At 37.7% G+C, this 23,112-nt stretch overlaps 1 protein-coding gene across 2 annotated transcripts; it reads right to left on the bottom strand.

Moving 5' to 3' along the window:
* Positions 1-1,655: 1,655 nt before the first annotated feature.
* Positions 1,656-22,184, bottom strand: GUF1 (GTP binding elongation factor GUF1). Of its 2 annotated transcripts, XM_075091571.1 has the most exons (18): positions 21,908-22,184; positions 20,788-20,899; positions 19,092-19,240; positions 18,795-18,875; positions 16,764-16,841; positions 16,441-16,524; positions 15,892-15,956; positions 14,598-14,801; positions 14,109-14,153; positions 12,874-13,013; positions 11,548-11,671; positions 11,041-11,173; positions 9,373-9,516; positions 8,257-8,390; positions 6,279-6,380; positions 4,176-4,295; positions 3,229-3,265; positions 1,656-2,008 (listed from the first exon to the last, which is right to left on the bottom strand). In XM_075091571.1, the coding sequence occupies exons 1-18, from the start codon at positions 22,043-22,045 to the stop codon at positions 1,871-1,873; spliced, it is 2,028 nt and encodes a 675-aa protein (XP_074947672.1). In that variant the 5' UTR covers positions 22,046-22,184; the 3' UTR covers positions 1,656-1,870. The 2 variants fall into 2 exon arrangements, with proteins under 2 accessions (XP_074947672.1, XP_074947671.1); XM_075091570.1 differs by lacking the exon at positions 14,109-14,153.
* Between the last annotated feature and the right edge of the window lie 928 nt (positions 22,185-23,112).

Genomic DNA, 23,112 nt, shown 5'->3' on the forward strand with positions numbered 1-23,112 from the left:
CAAAACTGGTATAATGTATTAGTCCTCTCAGAATTGGACTATAAATTTATATTTTTACTACTTCAGATTACTGTAATAAGGCTAAAAGTCTGAGTTCTTCTAGTCTCATTCCCAAGGCAGCTTTATTTATGCATGTAACTTTCATTTAATTAGGTAACATATTTAATAGGTCACACTCAACGACTTTATGGAAGATTTACTACTTGGATAATCCCAAGCTTACCTTTAGCTTCTGCCTTATTCCTCAGTGCAGAGCCAGTACTTTCTTTTACGTCTATTTAAAGGAATAAAAATATAACAGTTTTGCTTTAGTTCCTTTGCTCTTAGCACATACTACTATACCTGTACTTTCTTAAAGTTACCTCTATACTTTCTTAAATGCTGTCTTTTAAGATAGCATTCCTGTTAGCTTTTTTAGGAGAGGAATAATAATGATGTTAATGATAGAGACACTTTGTCCACAGCATACTTCCCAGCTTCAGTAGCTTATGTATCTATTAGAGATATGGGATATCTTGTTCATATCCAGATCTTTGGTTTTTTGATTTTAGAGCTGGAACAGCTCTAAAAAAAGAAAAAAGATCACCAGACCCGAACAGAAACACAAACAAAACACAACTAAACAACAAAGCACTAAAGTATCAAAATTCTCTGTCCTTTTTCTGTAGACTCTGGGAGTAAAATAGGTTGAAAGGGACATTTGCAGGCGTCCAGTTCAATTCCACCCCTCCAAGGATTCTCCCAATTTATCCTTGTACTCGGGTTGAAATAAAAGAACTAGCTTATGATGAATCAATCTCAAGTTGTAGTTACAAGCCTAAATTTAAGAGCAACCTGTCCTGGTGATTGAGTACTTTGGTAGGTATTACTATAAATTTGTTCTCTAAAATACATTTAGTAACAAGAAGCGATGGTCTGTGAAGATGCAGATTAGTCCCTAAAGATCTAAAAAAATGAAAGCTGCTTAAAAGCTTTTGGAGGTGGCCATGGAGGTGTGAACACAGCATGGTCATTACCCTGTGTTAATGATTGCTTTGTTTACGATTCCAAAAGCAACAACTTACATTAAGCACACTTAACTGCAGCTTTCAAGTGAGAACTGACAACCTATAGTATGTGAACGATATATGTAAAACATCACAAGTGCCCTAAGTCATGTTCTAGCAAAGGAATTCTTTAGGGCCTGAATTGGTCTTATTGGTGGAGTAGTTACATAGCTTGTGTTTTAATATATTAAGATTTACAATTTCTTTGGAGATTAGCATAGGTAGGCTGGATTCATGGTAAACTGACACTCTTTTAACAAGCTTAAAATAAATAGTGTGGTACATTAAAAAAAGTCATTATTAGGTTTTCCTGATGTGATTTCCCAACATCATCGTGATTTCCTGACAACAGCAACTTCAGGAAGTAAAACAGGAAGTAGCTTGGCATTTTTGTGTCAACAGTTCAAACTTTTTTAAAAAAAAAACAAAACAGAAACTCCAGAAGTTTGTCTGTACGTACCTTTCAATTATTTTTATAAACTTTTTGCCACATTGTTCCTGTTCTCTCATAGATTTGCAATGCAAAAATAAAAGTTATGTTAAATTTTAAGTGTTAGAAGTATGAAAAAAATGAAATGCAATGAAAAACAATACAATTAAAACTTCTAGTTTCAGTTAAGTCAAATAACTTTAATTTTGTAATAATCTACAAGTATCTGTACATTTTAAGTACACAGTCCTTTCAATTTCTGTTCCCACATATATTTAATTTACACCATTTAAAGTCAAGTATGTTCCCTCTCGCAGTGATAAATTATATACTAGCTCATCATGCCACTGTCTACAAAAAGTTGAGAGAATAATCAGTTGCATGTCACTGATCTCTATTTGTCAGTTTGTCTCTTTAAAACATGTATAAAGGCATCTCTTGGTACTTCCACGTTGCCAATTTTTCTCATCAACTTCTTCCCTTCTGCCTGCCTTTTTAGAAGCTTCATTCTTCTTGTAATGTCTCCACCATACTATAAAAAGGAAAGGTGTTTTAGTAGGTTTAAATGCAACTACAGTATATTCCAGCAACACTAAACTCACAGAATCACAGAATGGTAGGGGTTGAAAGGGACCTCTGGAGATCACCTTGTCCAAACCCCCCTGCTTGAGCAGGCACACCTAGAGCAGGGGGCACAGGAACGCATCCAGGTGGGTTTTGAATGTCTCCAGGGAAGGAGACTCCACACCCTCCCTGGGCAGCCTGTGCCACCGCTCTGGCACCCTCACAGGAAAGAAGTTTTGGGTTTTTTCCTCATCAAGGGCTTAAAAATAGAAAGGCTAGTTATATTATGACAAAAGATTATTTTATACTCCAAAAAGTTATCCCAAAAGGCCACTAGTTAAAAAAGAACAAGGGAGCACCTATGCATTTTCATTGAGGGTTGAATTCAGTTACCTAAACATACACATTCACATAAATATGGCTGACATTAGACACAACCTATGAAACATCTGCACCCCCTTGGAACAGCAGCAGGATGCCAGCTCAGATACACTGGGCAGCCTGACTAGCACTAGGTGCTTATGTCTAGATAAGTTAATTGAACCCTTATATACAATGTGGAACAAACACTATCCCATGAATGTACCTAGCTGGTAAGAGACACCTGTTGAATTTTTCCCCAACATGTTCGCTTCAGAGAGCTAAAGACAAGTAAGAGGCATCATGTTTTTCCTATAGCTTTGTCCAGTCTTGTTGATGGTCCACTACTGGATATTTAAGGACTTGTCATGATGCATTACTGAAAACCCAAATAAAAGCCTAACCACAATCAGTCTCTAAAGAAGCACTTTTATAGTTTCTTAAATCACCTGGAAAAAACAATTTAAGAAATATGTGAAGTCACACATATGTGTGTTTACACACACGTATATTTACTGAATATCTACAAGTTAGAAAACCGTGAGGAGACAGGAGTGAACAGACACACTCAAGTTCACTCTGAGCATGTGATTTTGAAAAAGCCATTACTCCTTCTGATCCACTCCTACTGCAAGCAGCGAACTAGAGGTTACATCAGTTGAATTTTAAAGTAAAAGCTCAGAGGTATCTGTTAATATTCCACTGACACTTAAGAGCACAAGCAGAACGTGTCTTTGCTGGGTTTCTAGGAAAAGATAGGCCTATCACATTAGCAAGACTCTTAAGTTTACACACATCAGAAACATCAAAAAATGGAAAAATACCTACACATTTTGCCACAACATTTTTTCTGTATGCTTTCAGCCTGTAAAATAAAATAACATGTACTTTGACACATTAGAACATTTCCTATATGTGAAGCTAAATTCTGAGTTGTCAAAATGCTAAGCATTTTTCTACTGGTTTTATACGATACATTGGCATCGTGACATTTCCATGTTTTGTATACAGAAGACAAAGTTCTACACAGAAAACTTAATTCACATTTCTCAATTCTAAAGCTATCCCTTAGGGTATATAATATGTACATAAAAATTACAATTTTGCCTTTTCATCTAGGATTCCTGTGATTCACAGTAAATATTACATATGTGTGTATATAGATACGTACACACAAATTCTTAGAGCACCTCTGCTTCGACCCCTACCTTTAATTCTTTTACCACAATTAAAGTCTTATTTAAATGGCAACAGCAAAAACACAACAAGAAACACAACATCAAGGAAACAGTTTGCTCTGAAAGAAGTTAGTGCTCCTAAGAAATAGTTGTGTGTTCAGCTTGCAACATATTTCCTTTGAATAGCACAGTTCAGGGGTTTTTTTTTTGCTGATTCCACCAGAGGTTAAACTATTCCACAACTAGCTAATTTTTTTCAGTAGTAAGAAACTTTTTCCACTGCCAAAGAGGAAGTGGGTACACAGGGGTTGCAAATTACACTCTACCCACTACATGCAATGCTGACCACAAGTAATTAAAAATAAAAAATACATTTTTTCAATTAAATTTATACAAAGTCCTTAGTCAGAGTCACAGCTCAAATGTTTTGGACCCCAAGAGGTCCAGTAGCACATACAAGAAAAATATGACTTTACAGTAAAATCCAAGTACCATAATGTATAAAATTATTTAGGTAGGACATTAAAAGCCCATATTTTAAGTAGCTTAAAATACAGCGGGGGGAAGCAGGGAAGGAAACAGAAGGGCATCACTTACGTTTCTCTTGCAATTATTTTCTTGCCAATAGCAGCCTGGATGGCTATTTCAAACAACTGTCTAGGTATAACATCTTTTAAACGTTCACACAGGAATTTACCAGTAGCATATGCCTTATCACTGAAAAAGAAAGTCACCAGTGTTTTCAGAAAGAGTAACACAAATCCAAAAATATATCCGTAGACTGAACTGTTTGATAAAAGGATTTTAGTAAAGGCTTTCCTCTTTTTAACTCAAAATATAAGCTGATCAGATCATAATTTTACATCTAATCAGTGGTCTGCATGTCACCTGTTACATACAGATAAGATTGTATTAACAGAAGTTATTCAAATAAATTTAAAATATTTATTATAAACACCCTGATTATCTATCACACTGAAGCCATTTTGAATACTGTCACAGCTTCAAAAAGAATTTTAAACTAAAAGGTCAAGGACTATTTTCATTGATTGTAGGCCCAAAAGATCTACAGATCACATAAATATTACTAAAACATCAGGTTTTACCTAATAAGAAAAAAAAACCAAAAAAACCCCACATTTTAACGTACTTTTGTCATCTGCTAATAAAAATTACCCAACTATACTCAGCATCTGCATATGCTTCTTATTTTGGAAAGAGAAAATGACAAAAGGTCTAAAGAAGCTATTAAACGGATGCTTTCATAAGCCATTGAAAAGAAATGGGTCTCTTCCTTCGAAAACATCCATATATAGTTAACATTTTTTAGCAGCGTACAGCTGAAAATGTTTTAAGTTTTCATGTAGCAATAAGTGACTCCCTGGTACCTGTATAAAGCAAACAGTTTAAGCATGAAGTACTTAAGGAATGTTCATTAAGCAGTAACAGTTTTAGAAGATACAGATATTTATTTGTAAAATTAGGACAAATAATAATGGCTAGCTTAATACTGAGCTTACAGTAAGCTCAGTAATTCTCTGTAAATGTAATTCAGCATAATTCTTTTTATATAGACAGATATAGTCTAGTTACAGTGAGAGGACTCTGAGGACAACTGAAGCAGGAGCACAATGAATGCTGTCTACAAGTGAAAAAAATTATTTGTAATCCAAAGCTAAAAGAAAGGCTATCATTAGTTTTAGTTAGTGAAACAGTTCAGGGGTGCAAGCTAAAACTGATCAAGAAACACATGTTAAAGGAATAACTAACTTTTTACTTTGAAAAGGTGCAAAATGGAGTGGCCAACATTGCAAGAGGTGCAGGTAGATCGCTAAACACTGCTTATTTGTGAAAAACACATTAAGTAGCAAGCGTATACGAGAGAGTTATTCCACTCCAGCCCTATAATCTTTCTGAAAAAAGTAAGGGTTTCATTTTCCTACGTTGACCTTCTGAATTTAAGAAATTCCAAGGATTTCAGGATTGCCGTTATGTAAAATATGAAAATGTACAAGTTTTGAGCAACTACAAGTTAGCATTTTAAGAAGAAACCAAACAAACAAAAAAAGCAAAACCCTCACCCAATCAAAAAAAAAACCCCAACCCAAAATTTGATCTCAGAATTACTGGAAACAGATGCTGATGTTAGAGCAGGGAGCCTTATAAAGACTTTTTGAGAAGAAAGCAAGGGGTGCGGCTGGAAACAGGAAGGCATTATTCTCATCAGCAAACCAGTAATTCCTAGAAACTTACAGAAACTGAATCATTTCAGGAAAAAATTCTGAGGTAATTATACAGAGTAAACATTTGCATTCTCCTGGTACTCTGGCTGGAGACAAGATAACAACAAATTTCTATAGCACAGGAATTTCTGTGAGCATAACATCATTTTTTTTTTCAGTAGTAAATAATAAGCGCCATAAACAAATCATCTGGCATCTCAGACTCATCTGTAGTTAATTTTTCCAGCCCCTTCAAAGATCGGCATTTTGTATTTCCTTCTCTTCCCTGCCCTACATTACCACAAAAATATCATATCTAGCACTTAAATGCCTCTTTGTCGGATCATCTCCAAAAGTCATGATGTGGTGAAATCCTCAACGCTGTTTTCATACATATATATTTATTACTAATATATGACAACTATGTTTTCATTGTACATTAACAGGAAGTCTTATTTCTTTGGAATAGAGAACCTACTTGTGTATGATCGTTGCCAGTTCTTCAACTGGATTTCCATTTAGAAGAATATCCATTTTGATAAGGTCTGCTGTCTGGTATCCTGCATCTTCATAATCAAAACTAAACGAAAGCCATTTAAAAGTTAGTGATGATTTTGTAAAAATTATATTCTGCATTCTTTGTTCCATAAATTTTAAGTTTTAGACACATTTCTCAATAAAACACTCAAACTTTCTATTAAAGTAGGAGCACAGTTTTAAGTACTTCTCCCTTATGCAAGGGTGGACTAGAAATTTACTGCAGATAAATCTCTATCTCCAAGGCAGCAGAAGATATCATCCTGTCTTCCAGCTACTGAGCAAGGTAAATCAACCAAAAATCTACATTCTTACTGCACTCCCTTCAAGAGTTCATTCAAACACTTCTTTTCTATCAGCTATTAGTTCCTTAAAGCTCCAGGCAACAGGACCCTTCAACACACCTTCTGAACAGTAAATATCCTTGATGTCACACAAATCAAACAGTAACGCTGGATTGTTCTCTTTTCATCCTCTCATTTGACAGTTTTTACATGACCCCTATTATCATTCTCTCTGACAACAGAGTTTTCCTCTTCATTTCCAACCATATTTCTCCTTTGGTAGGTATGGGCCTTTGCTGTCTGTGTGCCAGTTTGCAAAAATTCTTAAAATGGAGGATATGCAGAGATATAGGTATGTTGTAACTGTATCTATATAGTGTGTGTGTATATATACCTGTCTTGTATGTAAATATAAATGTGGAGAATGCCAATACCACTAAACTGGTCAGATATGAAATATCAGAGCAGAGGGGAAAATATCCTTAGAGAGTATTTGAAAGTACTTCCACCTTAATTGGCTTAGATAAACCATAGTTGTGTGAAGATTCATATAACAGAAGTATGATTACTAAGGGCATGAAATACACTAGCAACATTAGGTAGTCAATTAGGAAATAAAAATCACACCTGTATCAAAGGAAACCCAGCATAATTCTGCTAATGAGGTAGCTTATTGATAAACCGATGGGTTTTTATCTAGTTGGACAGCTAGATCCTGAGAAAATTCAAAATCTCCATCCCCTTGTTTCTTCTACCTGTCCTCCTTGCCCCACCACTTTTGCTTATGCTTCAAATATACACAAACCAAGGCAAAACACATCTTACCTTACCTTTATAAGGCATATTTAAGAAAACACAAACTCAAACGGAATTCAGTCCTTCATTAAAAGTCATTTTTATGCTTATAAAATGAATAATGTAATTAGGTATACCAGTTGCTGTCAAAATGTAATATATCTTACTGACAACATGTCTACATACCAAGTTTGTTAAGAACTGTTGAGTCTCCTGTGGCATAAGCCCATCTGCCATGAAACACTTTCCATTAAACTCACAGAGGCTCTTCACAAACAACCGAGGATTGTTCTAGCCTTTGAATTTATAGAATCTACCCACACCAGACATTTTGTTTCAAAATACAGACGACTGACTCTATTCCCATAATAAAGCATGTAAGTAAAGTAAGTGTTGTTTGTTTTAAATATGGTTTGTGGAGTGCTTTTACTAGCTTTAAAGAATCAATATTTGGTTATTGTCCCTTTTCCACCAATAGACAATACAGTAGGAAGTACATTTTCAGTGATTTTTTGGTAGAAAATGCCCCCTGTCATGTCAGACAAGTAAGAACCATCTAGATCTTACTCATCTAGATGAGCAAGTGCCACTCTAAGTCACACTTGAAAAATACACGCATCACCAAAGGAAATGATTATTAGGTACTGATGCACTTTTAGTGTTTTTCAGATGTATTTCCATCTGCTTTCACATTGAATCTAATTAATTAAAGGTCAAGTAAGACTCAGTTTGCAGCACCATCATAAAAGAATATTCTTCACTTGTGCCCTTCCATGTCATCTTGGATCTTTTGTCATTCAGGGTCAAGGGTGGGGAAGGGGGAACAGAGGAGGTAGTTACCTTGCATAACCAGAAGACAGAGACTTAAGAGCATCATAAAAATCCACCACAATTTCATTCAGTGGAAAGAGGTATTTTAGCATAACCCTGTGTTCATCAATGTACAACATATCCTTCTGGACTGCCCTATGATCCTAGACAAATAAAAATTGTTTCAGTTCCCCTTGACAGAAGTTTTCTACAAATAAATACAAAGCAAATTAAAATAAGCAGCTATCCAGTCTTCCACACTTCCAGCCCCAAAGCAGCTTTTTTATTGGTAGTCTGCTAAAGTCCCAGAACAAACTGCAGCACCATAATAAATGAAGTGGCTGTAACTTAACTGGTTGAATGAATCAAGTCTATCCTCTCTAAAAGCTGAATTTCCGAAATCCTTAATAGCTTCTGCTTACTGCTGCCTTTTAAATGTAGAATTATTTGGCCATAAAATCCCACGGAAATTAGCTTTTCACATACATTGGAGTATTACACAGTAGGATTCACAGGCTCATTGTCTTTCCTGCCAGAAGGGCGTTCTTAAAGTTATTTTAGGAATTCTTTTTAATAGATCTTACACTTCACTGTACTGACTTACAAGTACTGTATTCTTTTGTATTATGTATTTTGAAATGTTAAAAGCTGAAAAAATATTGTGAAGAAAAAAGACAATATACAAGGCAGTTAAAACATTTTTCGTTAAAACTATTTCAGATACACTTGGGGAAATGTGTTTGGCCATCACTATCATATATGTACTCCAGTGAAGTACTGAAAACACATGAAGCCTCATTACGGGTTAACAGAAGTTGTATTTCCATGAATATAAGTGTAAAAAACAATAGATCTTGTTTTCCTGCTGCAGATTCCATCCTTTCAGGAAAACCAAGTAGCTACAAATTTGTCTAGTACAGGATGCTTGACCAGGTACTTATTGCCACTGAGCTTCTTTACTAACTTTCAGTATAAGGATTTTGTGGTTCAGAAGTAAATTTTACACGTAAAAAGTTTAAAATATTTTATTTGAAAAATATGTAATAATTACTGTCAAAGATACTCTCCAATAGTATCTAGTATCTTCACTTTAAGTATATGAAGAGTTTAAAAATGCAAATGGCAAAACTAAAACTATATACCAACCTGACACAAAGCAATTATTTTCCCAATATATTCATGAGGTGTTACAATAGTACCAAGAACAGTTGGCTCCAAATATTCAGATACTGAAAGTTTATCAGGAAACTGAGCAGGGTTGATAATAGTGACCTCTGCTTTACCATACTCCTGAAAACAAACAAACAAACAAAACAGATACTGCAATTTTATGAACAATTAAGACTGAATAGAAAAGGAAACAAATATAGCATTGAAAAAAAATGCTAAAAAATGTTTCAATTGCTTGGAAATGCTTGTGAATTACGCAACCCAAATTCATACCAAGTACAATTTTTGGAAGAGGTTTCTACATCACATATAGAAGTCCCCGATCAGCACACCTTTAAACATTATTATATAGAAAGCTAATAGGAATTACTTTTCACTAGGAAAATATTTTTTAAAAGAATTTTATCTAGTGAATTTTAAAGGGAAGAAATGCTTAGAACTAGGACTACAACCCAGAGTTATCCATAGAAATCCAAAAGCCTTTCTGTCTATCTTTTCATTTCTCTCTCTTGCCTGTAGAGCATGGATATTCCTTCTTCCACCACCTTCCTCCACCCTGATCTTGTAAGGTATAAGGTGCATCTTCAACAAAAGACCTGCTGCAAGTATTCTGGAGTTTGGTGATGGGGCCATTCTTCTCTAAGTAGAATTTCGGGTTCTGGCTCCCTTACAGGCTGAAGTGGCCTTAGAAATTACATCCTTTATTCCGTTACAAATACTTTCATGACCTTTTTTTTTTTTAATCCAACATCCTGATAGGCGCTGGAGTTATCCTTCTGAAGTAAGAGTAAAAGGAAGGTCATGTTTCTCATCGTGTACGTGCAACCCCCCCCGCCATGCACCAAAGCAAGCGATTATATCGCTTTCCACTGATGAGGCAGTGTTCCTGAACAATGACGCAGCTTCCAGCCCTGTTTGAAAAAATTGTCCCACATCAGCAATCCAGAATCACTTACGCACTAAAGGTGTCAACTATTTCATTCACAGCTGCTACACTGCCTAAGCAAGAAACCAAAATAACTGGAGGGAAAAAAGGGTCTATGCCTTATACTTTGCAAGTACAGCTGTTTGGAATTTTCTGCAATCTTTAGAGGAACAGGTTGGATAACAAGGAGCCAAACTATTTAAAGCCTCCTCTGTCAGCAGGTGCTCTTAACTCCAACTCTCTCCCTAAACTCACAGTAATTTCCTTTGCACCCAGTTCAAAGAAGTTTGCACATGCCTGTTTTGCTGTGATCAAAAACTCACTTGCCTTCACTAGCCCCTGCCCATCTACAGTAGCGTTACAAGCTATTCCTAAAAATGTTAATGTTTTCTGAATGATAAAGCCCAGGAGATTATTTCACCTGCTTTAAACTCAGTCCAGTCAGTATGCACTGAAAAGAATATGAATGTGTCCCTTTATTCCCATTTTCATTTTCAAGGACAGGTGTAAGACATAAAAAGAGAGTGCTTCAAGTGGAAGGGGAAAGGAAAGCTAACATTCTTTAAAAAAATTCCATTAAAAAAAGTTTACATTAAATATTGGTGTTTCTAAGGTTTACCATAAAATAAAGTACTAGTCTACGTTAAAAAAACAAGTGCAGATGTTTTATTATAGGAAGCTTTTAAGCTACTTACATAAAGCTGTAATAAATAACATACCTTTATCAACTTTGCTGAGGAAAGAATAGCTTTATAAGGAACTGTAGGTGCAGTTAAAATAACAGACATGTTATACTCTTGCTCCAAACGTTGATTAAAAACTTCCATATGTAAAAGACCAAGGAAACCCAACCTGGAAAAAAAATACCCTGTTGCTAAAAGTATTTGTATATCCCCTGGAATTTCACAGTGGGCTTTTTTCCCCTCCAGCTTGTTCACACTCCTAGTCCGGCAATATCAGGCACAGCAAACAATCTCCAAAAGACCAAATGATCCTACAGTTGAATAGTGTGAGTCTTTGAGAACAAAAACTATCAATCATAACAAATTGCGTACTCTGCACAAATATGGAATGTCAGAAAATCAAATGCTTTTGGTCTTTACCTACCATTAATTTGAATTAAACTGCCTAATCTTGAATTCATTTTCTTTCAACCTGCAGTTGACTTAAGCCTGCATTCTCAATTTACAAACAGTTCCAAAATGAAAGCAGTATAAAAGCCTCACCTCCATCCAGCTCCTAAGGCAAGGCTACTGTCACGATGAACAGTTACACTGGAGTCGTTCAATGTTAGCCTTTCCAAAGCACTTTTGAGATTATTATATTCTGTTTGATCTACAGGATACATTCCTGTCAAAACATATTAGACAGAAGTGACGTGATAAAACTATCTAGCTTAGCTTTCAAATATGCCTTTTACAGTGAACACAGTAATGAAATCAGAAATAGCTTACTTTCTGTTCCAACTTTTTTAAAATGTGAAAAACAATACAAGGAAGTTTTTTCCTCCAAAATTAATTAAAATGTAATGGAGTTTTAGACTACCTCATAAAAACAGTACTTAACATTTAAACCATAATGGTAAGGATACTGTACTCATCCTTCAGAGTTGTGGAAGGTGCACAACTTAGTACAAGCATTGTTTTGCAGGACTGCAGCGTGAACATACAGCTTAAGCATAAATGAATAAGCAGACAAACTTCACTGAGATGTTCCTTCAAAGGTAAGAGTGAACGGCAAAAAAAAATTTGCCATGTCAAAGTTGTGAATGTTTCTATAATTTTTTGAAACTAATAAAAAGCAGCTGTCTGTGTAATTACTGCCTGAAATAGGTTCTACTGTACCACTTTTCACATCACAATGTGTTCAGAAAATGTAGATTGCTATACACCAAGAAGCAACACAAATGCACACAAAAAAATTTTACAGGATTACACTTTTCTACATTCATTGACAGACAGCATAATCTCCATGAGACAGTTCAAGTGACTTTCCAACACAAGTCTAGAAAGTGATTTACAGAATGTACTACTTCCTAAAGCCATCTTCCACAGCATTTGCGGTAGTTACTGAAGCTGGTGGCTACAGCTCAACAGAACTATTCAAGCTTAAAAAGTCAAATATTTTGCAGAATAATTCTGAATATTAGCTTTGGTTAATATTACCATATTTAACAAAAATTAAACAGTTGCTAAGCTTTAAAAGAAAAAAAGATTTCACAATAATTATGGAAACCTGGTTATCAAGATGAAGAATTCCAATAAATGGTCTTCATTTTTTGAAGTCTCAACCCTTCTTAGAAGCAGTAATTGTGGCTAAAAATATGTTAGTCTTATATTAATCTAAAACCAGTCTGTAACTATTATGAATCTTGCTTGTTGAAAATTACACAAAGGTATAAAAATGATGTGCCCCTCTAGCTTAACTTTGTTAAAATTCTAATCCTCACAACTCTTAATATATACATATGTTATTTTAGAAGCTCTAACAGCTCTCTTAATCTTGTTACTGGGGAAAAAAGTAATTCCACTTTATATCAGTTTACCCCTCACCTGCAAAAACCATTGGCTTCACTGACTTAAAGCCAGGCAAAGGCTCCACTGGCTGCTTATACCAAAACAGCGTGTCTCCTATTTGGGCTTCTGTTACTTCTTTCATTCCAGCAATCAGGTAGCCCACCTGTCCAGCATATCTAAATAAAATTGGCATTATATGGACATGCTTCTTGGCATTATCAGTATTTCTGCTATTTTCCCCACTTGCCTTAGCCCAGACAGAAATTCAAATAAATCACCCCTCTAAAAGTCCATACACAGTCCAAAAGGCAAATTTAAGTTGTTTCTCCTCTGAGCTGTAAACTTTATCTCATGGGACAAACTGTCTGTTGACTCAATTAGCTCTATTTCTGTTACAGTTAAACAGTACATTTATAGTTCTGGATTTTGAATTCTGTGCTACTCCCAGTTTGAAAGCTGGAGCTAGAAGGAAATTCTCAAGGATCTATGAAACAGAACCCAGCTGCCACCACAGCAGGTTTCACATACTAAGTGGCACAAACAACAAAAGGCAAATGCCTTCCATCAGCACTTAATGCTGTTCAAGAGAAGAACCCATAGTGATAAAAAATATCAATGTACTAGTTTTGGCTGGGACAGTTAACTTTCTTCGTAACAGCCCCATATGGTGGTGTGATTTGGATTTGTGAATAAAATGGTGTTGACGACACACCAGTGTTTTAGCTATTGCTGGATAGTGCTTGCACAGCAGGAAGGCTTCCTCTGTTTTTCACTTTGTCACCCAGACAAACAGGCTAGGGCAAGAGGTTGGGAGGCGACACAGCCAGGGCAGCAGACCGGAAATGACCAAAGGGATATTCCAGGCCATAGAACATCATACTCAGCAATACAAAACAAGGAGCATAGTCTTTCCAAGGTGGCCGTTGCTTGTACGCTAGCTTGTCTGGTAGTGGTCGGTCTGCTAGCAGGAGGTGGTGAGTAACCGATTGTCTTTGCATCACTTGCCCCCGCCCCGCCACTTTTCTTCTTCACTTATTTAACTGTCTTTATGTCCAAGAGACCCATGAGTCTCTTCTCACTTTTGCTCTTCTAATTCTCTCCCCACCCCACTAGGGCTGGGGTAGCGAGCAAGTGGCTGGCTGGGTGCTTACTTGCTAGCTGGGTTCGACCCTCCACACACAGTAACATAGTCTCACTGAGAATCTCCCAAGAAAGTCATTAACACACACTTGGATGCAAGCTGATAAAGCTTCTCCACTAATTCTAAGTACCTGATTTTCTTCCCACTGCTGCCATGAGGAGCCAGTTTCTGGAAGCTGTTGCATTCATGGATTTTAAGTTTTCCACCCTCAAAATACGCTGCAGCAATAACTAAGATGAAGCCCCATTCCCTTCCACTCTCAAACAAGGTAGCTCCTAGAAATAAATTGGACAGCTGAATAAGAATATCAAATGCTAGTCTTAAAAAAAGCTAGCTGTCCGGATGTTCCATGTACTACAGATGACAGAATGGCTTCCTCCCCCTAGCAGTGCCCAAAAAGCAGTCACAAAAGCTTCTGCCTTAGCATGCCCAAAATGAAATACCACCAACACTGAGCATTAAATTAATAATCATTAAAAAACCCACCACCAAAGACAAAAACAAACACCCCAGACATCTCTCGGCCTTTAACACTCAAAGCAAAAATGAAACAGAAATGCAGGATTTTGTATCTTATACCAATTTGTGATTTGTTCCATTGAAAGAAATTTTTACTTACAGTTTATGCGTCGGCTGCTCATTTGGAGTCAGGATTCCAACCTCATTCACTTCATATCTTTTCTTTGTGTGTGCAGACACAATTTTATGCCCTTTCTGAACCTCCCCACCAAAAAGTGCAATGTTAGCTATGACGCCTCGGTAGTGGTCAAAGGTGGAGTCAAATACTAAGGCTTTCAATGGATCAGAAGTGTTACAGTGGGGTCTGTCACACAAAATTTAGAACAATATATTAAGCAGTGTGTTTTTCATTCCATATCAAATCAGCAAGCACCCCCACACCAAAAACTTCCAGATTAAAATAGATAAAACTACTGAGTAATTTTCAATAAACACACACCAGACATCATTTCAGTGTTTTACTATTATGCAGCAAATCTTTACATTTTCTTCCACCCATGTGCAATCGCAGTATAAATAGAACAAAACCAAATGCATATTCATCATACCCATTTCACAACAGGTGAAACTGAAGCTTAAAATATGATATTACAGGGAAACAAAAATTCAACAGCTGAATTCCAACAGCTAAGTTGTTGGTTTTCTTTAAAAAAAATCTACTGATATTTTGTTTTTGCCACCTTTCAAAGAAACTTAATCTTGGATTTTCATTGTGGTTTCTTTTACCTATAATTATTAACTAATATGAGGGCTACAACATTAACTAATATGAGAAGTACAACGTTAACTAATAGGAGAACTACCATTATTAGCTAACAGTAGGAAAAAACGATCGAAAAGCAATATGCTGATTGAAACTGAACTGTAATTCAACAGCTTTGTCATCAAGTTCCTAGATAAAGGTCTATTTTAAAGGTTGGGTTCAGGATATGAAACTCGAAACATAGCAGAGCTCTAAACTCTACACACTCTAAACACAACGCGATGTTCAAAAGGAGAAACAACACACATAGCTCCTCAAACACTGAGTTTCATGGAAGCTGCATAAACATTCATAGAGGTATCACCTTTATTAGCTCACCTCTCATCTTTGATATCACACTGAATTCATTTTCCTCTCCCACTTCTTCAAAATAAAGAATTCTTCTCTGCTGACATTCACACATTCATTTTTTAAAAGGCATCTCAAATCTGAAGTGTCTTTTTTTTCTGATTTGCAATTTGAAACTGACAACCAGCTCTGATATTAGATTTGTCTCACATCTCTTTATAAAGTATTAACTTTAAATCAGATTTATATTTAAGTGCAAAACTAGTGCCCTTATACTGTACAAATGCAACTCATGGTTTCCTAATTAACCTTACAAGGTTTCACAACTAAATACAGAACTTACGGTGGAATCTTCTCAATGACCTTTTGAAGAACTTTTTCAACATTTGTTCCTTGTTTAGCAGAGATCTAAAACAAGTACCACAACAGTTTTAAGACATGCCTTACATTCATTCAGTACCTATTAAGCAGCGTCACATCTGCTTAGACAGTTTTGGTGCCCACAGATAACCCTACCCATAAAAGCACTCTGAAGCACCCTTTATAACTCTCTTACTACGAAATGCTTATTATAAATCATTCTGTAACATCTTTTTTTTTCTCTCCCGAATGGCAATTGTTGTCACAATGAAAGTGAAAACAATTTACGGACCCACAGTGAGAAATAATTTAAAATCTATCTGATGCCATTCATGAAGACATACTAAAATTTTTAACTGAGAAGTATGTTCTCCACTCTTGTTTTCCAAGAGACAATCTTTAAAGTAAGTCATTTATGCAGACAAAGACAGATGACACCCTGGTGATTTACTACACATACATGTCTTTCATTAGGTACAAAGCAGATACAGATATACAATCAGCCATGTTCTAAAACTTCAAGAGGTCTTACCCTTACACATTCATCTATAGGGATATCAAACAGCTTCTCAATTTGTTTTTCAACTCTTTCAGGGTCTGCATTCTTCAAATCAATCTGAAAAACAACAAACTGCTAAATATACAGGCAATCACATCTGCCATATGATCCAGCACTGTAGTTTCCAAAAACCAAGTGAAGGAACCTTTATATATTTATGAGTAAACCACAAAGTTCTTATTATATTCCAGCTATTTTTTCACTATATTTTTCTATTTGAGGATACATCTTTTATGAATCTTCTATACATTTAAATAACCCGACTATTTAATATGAAACTGTAAAACCTTTATTACCTTATTTATGACAGGAATTATTGCAAGCTGTGCTTCAAAAGCAAGATAGAAGTTTGCCACTGTCTGAGCCTGAATACCCTAGAAAAAAGCATTTTAAAAAAAAGTTTAACATGGAATCTTCCTGTTTGTTTTTTTTTAAGTCATACTATGCAATATAATATTACTTTGCTATTCTATCCACTGCTTCATTTGGGGGATTGACAATAAGTTATTGATTTTACACATTTCTGAGAAATAAAACAACTTTCCTAAGTATCATTTCTCATAATCTGAATATAAGTAGACAAACTAATAATGCTGTATGTGTGACCACATACATGCAATTACTTTTAGATAACCCAGTATTATGCATTCATTATACAAAAACAGGTACTTTGTGCATATGTTATTTATTTCTGAATAACTAAGATCATAACAGGTAAGTCAAAAAGCAGATTCTTCGCCCACAACAAACTATTCACAAATGGACTATGACAAAGGTATGTCTATCATGGTAATAAGACTGTAGTTACTCCAGAGGGCAGGAACATACCTTCAACTTACCTTACAGTTCTTTTCAAAAAAGAAAACAAATTATAAGGTTTGTACCTCACTTTTCTTTGAAACAGATGGCAAAAGAACAGCTCTGATTAGGGTAAAAAGGAAGATTACCTTCCAGATCCAAGTACCAGACAAGAAAAAAACAAAAAGAGAGAGAGAGAGATACTACTGAATGAGATTATAAAGCTTATTGTGACAATCAGACAGAGAGTCCAAAGGGGGTGGGAGGAGAAGAGGCAAAAAGAGAAGCTTCTTGTCTTCCCCTTTGTTTACAACAGTTCAAGTGGAAAATTTCTTATATGGGGATGTTCGCTATAGATATATGGGCCTAAATTTTTAGGCAACATAAAGAAGCAAAAAAATGATTAAAAATAAAAGAAGTATGCAAGACCTAAACTTTTAAAAATGCCTCCAGAATTCAGGCCGGCAGGAGACACATTAGCAATTATAATGAAAAAGTTGAGGTTTTGAGTATTCTAGCTAAAAGGCAAATACAGAATACCAAATAATCACCTAATATTTAAATATGATATTTTAAATATATAAAAATGTTAAATATAAAAACATCAGCACATTTAGAAAACATATTTATTACAGAAGCTTACTTAAGAAGTCCACTTGCCCACCAAGCTAGGAAGTAACAAGTGTTCGTAATCATTGACAGGAAAAAAGTAGCATTCATTTGAGCCGTGTACAATCCCATCATAAATATGCCACAGAGAAAATGATTATAAAAATATTTGATGAGAACGTGTCCATGTTTAAAATCATGTTCCCAAAATCCTCATATTCTAGTCTGTTAACAGATTCTTCAAAATGTTCCTAGCACTGTACAAATAAAAGTACAACTAAGATCTCTTATTTCACTCCCATCCTATTATAGGCTTTGTAAAGTTCTGAGAGTATCACCTTACAAACATTTTACTCCCTCACTCTCCTGCTTCTCCTGAAAGATCAGTCAATAGCCTACTAATCTAGAGGATATAAAACTTCTCATGTTTCCAAAATAAGTTTATTCATATTCAGCTTACAGTGTCCTTTAGCTTTAATGTTGCCAGTATTGGTTTGTATTATTGACAATCAAAACCACAACAGCAATTAGTTGTAACTAACAGTGTGGTTGGTTGAACAAACCCCCAAGCTTTCCAACATGAAACTAAAGGTATTCAAATGGGTATTAGTACAACAGCTAAAAGTGGTACAGACTGCCATTTGCAAAGTTCATTCTCTATACAAAATAAGATCTGATTCTTCGCTAATCCTGTGCTTTTATTTCTATGTCACGGAACTGCAGTATTCTAGCAACACACAAGTATTTGTCTTCAGATTTTTTTAAAACTCCCATTACTCTTCTTCTACAACATAATACTTTTATGGAGATAGACCAGGGACAAACACACCCATGGAAAAATTTAAACACCCCGCCCTAATCTTTCTAGCTTAAAGAAATTGCTGAAATTCTAAGCAGAAAACAAGAATTAAGAACTCCACCTCATTTGCATCCACTACAAGTATGACACCTTGACAGGCAGACAATGACCGTGACACTTCATAGCTGAAATCTACGTGGCCCTGTGGAAAAAAATAAGTATTTACAGTTTCAGGTATTTCTAGAGTCCTTTGCAAAGATTTCTATATTATGATGCTCTCATTTGTATATGTTCATCCAAAACATAATTCTTACAAAAAAAGGAAATTTAATAAACACAAACTGCCAGAAATATCGTACTTTTCAATATAAAGACATTTAGTTTTGTGTGATTTAAACACTATTTATACTTAACTTACTGGCGTGTCAATAAGATTTAAGAGGTAGTTTACTCCTTCATGACTGTGAAAGAGAGATGCAGATTGTGCTTTAACTGTAATTCCTCTTTCGCGTTCCACTTGCAGTTTATCCAGCACTTGTTTATTACGGTGAGTTTTAGCAATTGTTCCTAAGATAAAAAAGAACAAAAGAGTTTTATTACCTCATTTAGTACATTAGCTCTCAAAATAAATGATTCATGAAAATGCCATTAGCCAGGAGAACATGGAACTTGCAGCTGCAAATGAAGCTTTTCTATCTGATTAAGCTAAACTTAGATTTTCCTTTAGAAATAAAATTATGTTTCAACCCTTAACATTTGTTAAATAAATTTTTACACGTGTAGTTATATAAAATACTTTCCTAAATAAGCACAATACAAACCATCATGCAAGTCTAAATTAGAGACTAAGGAGTAGCAAAAATTCCATTGCGTGCTAAATAATTCTGATGTTTAAAGAAATTCCACCTCCTATCACTGGAGAGCAGCTCCATGGCCCATGGCTCCAACAGTGCCAATCTCAATTGCATCATCATAGCACTTGATGGACCTGAATTCAAAACTCCATTCTACCACAGGCATCAGGTAAAATTGCCCGTAGAGACACACAGGAGGTAATCATGAAGAATAACTTTGATCAAAGCTTCTGTCCCAGGTTTTGTTTTGCTCATGCCTTAAATGAGAAAAGCAAGACCCATCCAAAGGGTATTTCTGAGTAGCTAATTTAAGCTCTGCTCTGAAATTAGACTCCTCTTGGAAGGTACAGCAATTGCTTTACAGCTTACCTTAGAGAACCCTCTAAGGCAACCTCTGTTTCTCTCTTCCAAGGAACACACAGTTTCAGAGTCACTTATAGCTATGGAGATCCCTTAGCACTTGCTTCTCACTTTCGCTGTTAAAGGGGGGTAGTTTTCCTTATCCTCAACAACACACAAATAAAAACACTGAAGTCCGAGAAGCACTCCGATGAGGACAAAATAAAAACATCTGAAGATGAAAGTAATACAACTTCACCAACACTTAAATGAAGGAAGAAGCATGTCTATATAGCAGCTGAGAATCTACAGAAGTTACACTTAATTACTAGCAGTTATTCTACACACTAAATCTAAATCCACATAGGGCTGTACATTTTTGAAACTTACTATGCAGCATCATATCAGCTTCAGTACCAGTGAGCTTCACCATCATGAAAGGCAGTTGTTTATGGTTTGCTCACAACAGGACAAATCATTACTTTCATCTAAGTACAAGCAGCTGAAGTTCCTCTGTTTCAACACTTTTGAAAACCACTCTGTCCAGAATTCCCAGTCATGACAGTCCCCAAACACTGCAGTAGACATCATAAACTTGCTGTGTACTGGTCTAATGGACGATTGGTCAGAAATGACAGGAGCATCTTGAACAAGGAAGCATATTCCTTTTCAGCCTCTTTCTAAAATACGGGCTTCCTTGAGTGAATTACATGCTTCCTTACCCCTACTTGTAGAAAGACCTCAACCACTAAGTCCATCATATACACATCTGTAAAACTACACAACTGGCAGCCTAAAATCTCAAGCAACCTGGCACTAGAATAGCAAAGATATTAGAAATTGCAGTAACAATCAAAGCTACATAAATTTACGCATCATGGTACACGTCAAGAAAAGGTAGTATAAAATGAGAACACTCACCTGTAATTTCCAACAGTCTGTCTGCTAATGTACTTTTGCCATGATCTACGTGAGCTATAATACTGAAGTTTCTAATGTTTTCAACAGGATATGCTGACATGTCTAATTTTTCCTGAAAAAGAGAAATTTATTTTCACAAACCATGGCTACGGTCTCTACATACAATGACCTGCCGTTTAAAAAGATTTAAATTTTCTCTAGAAGAGGTATAGGTTGAACAGAGATACAAAAACTTAAATTGTCATCAGTGTTTAAAATGCTAGCACTTCATTTTAGTCGTACATACATACTGATTATTCAGAGTAATAAATAAGTATGCTGCAAAGTGCTGTGAAAGGTACTATGTTCTTATGCATATGCATAACATGCCTACAAAATGGAGTTGGAAAACTTAAAAAAAACAGTTTCAAGTTTGTTAAACGACTAAACTTAATCCTTAAGAAAACTGGATTCAGGGGACCGTTAAGGACATGGTTATTCACAAGCACGATAAGAATACAGCAACATTACCTATGAGCTCAGGTAGCAGTGACCTTATCATAAGAAGCAAGCAGACTTTGTGCAAAAAGAAGCTATAGGTAACGTTTATCTTGGCTAAATCAAAAAATTGCAGAAAACCAGTCTGACTTCCTTGGCTAACACACAGAAAGGTCTGACACTAAAAAACTCTTTGTGATATTCCTGTCTGTTTCAAGTAATACATTATGAAGAAAGGTGGCTTCTTTGCTTTCAAAGCTTTCAGCACCAGGAACCAGGAGACCCCCAATAGCAGCCAGTAACACTTCACTGAAAACCTCTGCTTGCCGATTTTAGACGCACAAAGCTCATCTCTCTTGCACAGGCTACGCGTGGCAGCTCTGGGCCAGGCACAGAAAGCCAGCCCCGAGTTCTTTGCCAGCATCAATGCACAGCATTAAGCAGCATTATTTGCCGTGTCCCCTGAAGCATGCCTCGGCTTGGGACTGCAAGTCCTCCTACTGCCAAGGGGCCGCAGGCGCCCCTGAAGCGGCGAGGGCTGCCGGGAAGGCGCACAGGCGCGCCGCCTTCAGGGACCCGCTGCAGGCCAGCACCGGGCCGCCCCCCCGCACCCCGCCGCTGCGGGGCATCCCCGCGGTCTCACCTCGCCGCGGGAGCTGTACGGCCGCGGGCAGGCAAGAGGATCCGCGGGCAGCCGGGCCGGGAGGCGGCGCTGGGCGGCAGCGGGCCGGGGGCTCCGCAGCCGGGCCCACCACACCGCCGCCCTGCCGGCGAGAGCCATGGCGCTCGGGGTCGGCCTCGCACCCTCAGGCCGCGGCGGGGCGCCCGGCAGCCCCAGCCCGCATCGCAGCCCGCCTCCGCTCCGCACCCCTCACTGCCGCGCCGGCCCGCACTAACGGCCGCCCAACGGCCACCCTTCCCGCGCAGGCTCGCTCCGGCGTCGCCTAGCAACCCGCCCCACGCGCGGGAGGAGGCCGATTTCCACGGCACGAAGCGAACACGAGCGGCCGCCCCGCGGAACGCGGCGCGCCGGAAGCGCTCCCCGGAGGCGCCGGAAGCGGCGAGAGCTCCGCCTCGTCCCTTCCTCGCTCCCTTTCCCCCGCCGTGTCGGCGCTGCGCGGGCGGCCGCGAGGTGGCCGTGGTGCTCCGGGCTGTCGCGACCCGCTCCGCCCCTCTCCCGCCTCCAGGCGGCGCGTCGGCAGCTGTCGGGGTACCCCGGGAGCTGGCTTCAGCCTCGCCTCAACGAGGTGCTGAGGCGGCTGGGAGCCCGCCGCCTGCTGGGCCGCGCCCTGGCCTGCCGGTGTGCGGCGGCTGCGGCTCCCCGCCGGGGTGGGCCCGGCCGAGGACCCGCCGGGCGGGGTTCGGCTCCGGGCCCGAGCTGTGTCTGCGGGGTCTCCTGCAGCGGCCCCGTTGTAGTGCTTCAGAAGTGCAGAAGCCTCGGGAGAGCCCCCGCAGGGCGTTCCCCAAAACACCACGGCAGTTCGGTCCAGTTGCCATTATCTGGTGGCATAGCAGCAACGGTTTCTGGGACGTCTTGCCCCTTCTAGGAGCCATTACTTATTTATAGAGAGTGTGAACTATATAAGTTTTACAAGTTTTTGGAACTTCCTTTTAATGAAAACTCTCACAAGGACAGCTTGGTTTGTGATATCAACGTCTCAGCGCTGCTGCAGGGCATAGAATGCTGTTGTCTTGAAATATTTACTGGCATTACAGAGGGATCTGTTGCCTTATATGTCTGTTGCTTTGTCAGCATATGGCTGGTTTGACCTCCACAGTTGTGATTTGTAAAACTCTAGAAGCAGAAGAATGTTGTCATGTTGTCAGATACGTTTTCCATGTGATTCT

This window comes from Phalacrocorax aristotelis, chromosome 4 (genome assembly GCF_949628215.1).
Source record: "Phalacrocorax aristotelis chromosome 4, bGulAri2.1, whole genome shotgun sequence".
NCBI classification, from domain to species: Eukaryota; Metazoa; Chordata; class Aves; order Suliformes; family Phalacrocoracidae; genus Phalacrocorax; species Phalacrocorax aristotelis.

What these genes read in the sequence shown, in the direction of transcription:
- GUF1 (XM_075091571.1), bottom strand. Translation starts at nt 22,045, where the DNA reads ATGGCTCTCGCCGGCAGGGCGGCGGTGTGGTGGGCCCGGCTGCGGAGC. An exon ending in GAAGCCAATGGTTTTTGCAG is followed by an intron (nt 11,672 to 12,873) that starts GTGAGGGGTAAA and finishes ATGTTTTGACAG; the next exon opens with GAATGTATCCTGTAGATCAA. An exon ending in CTGGCAACGATCATACACAA is followed by an intron (nt 4,296 to 6,278) that starts GTAGGTTCTCTA and finishes TTTCTTTTTCAG; the next exon opens with TGATAAGGCATATGCTACTG.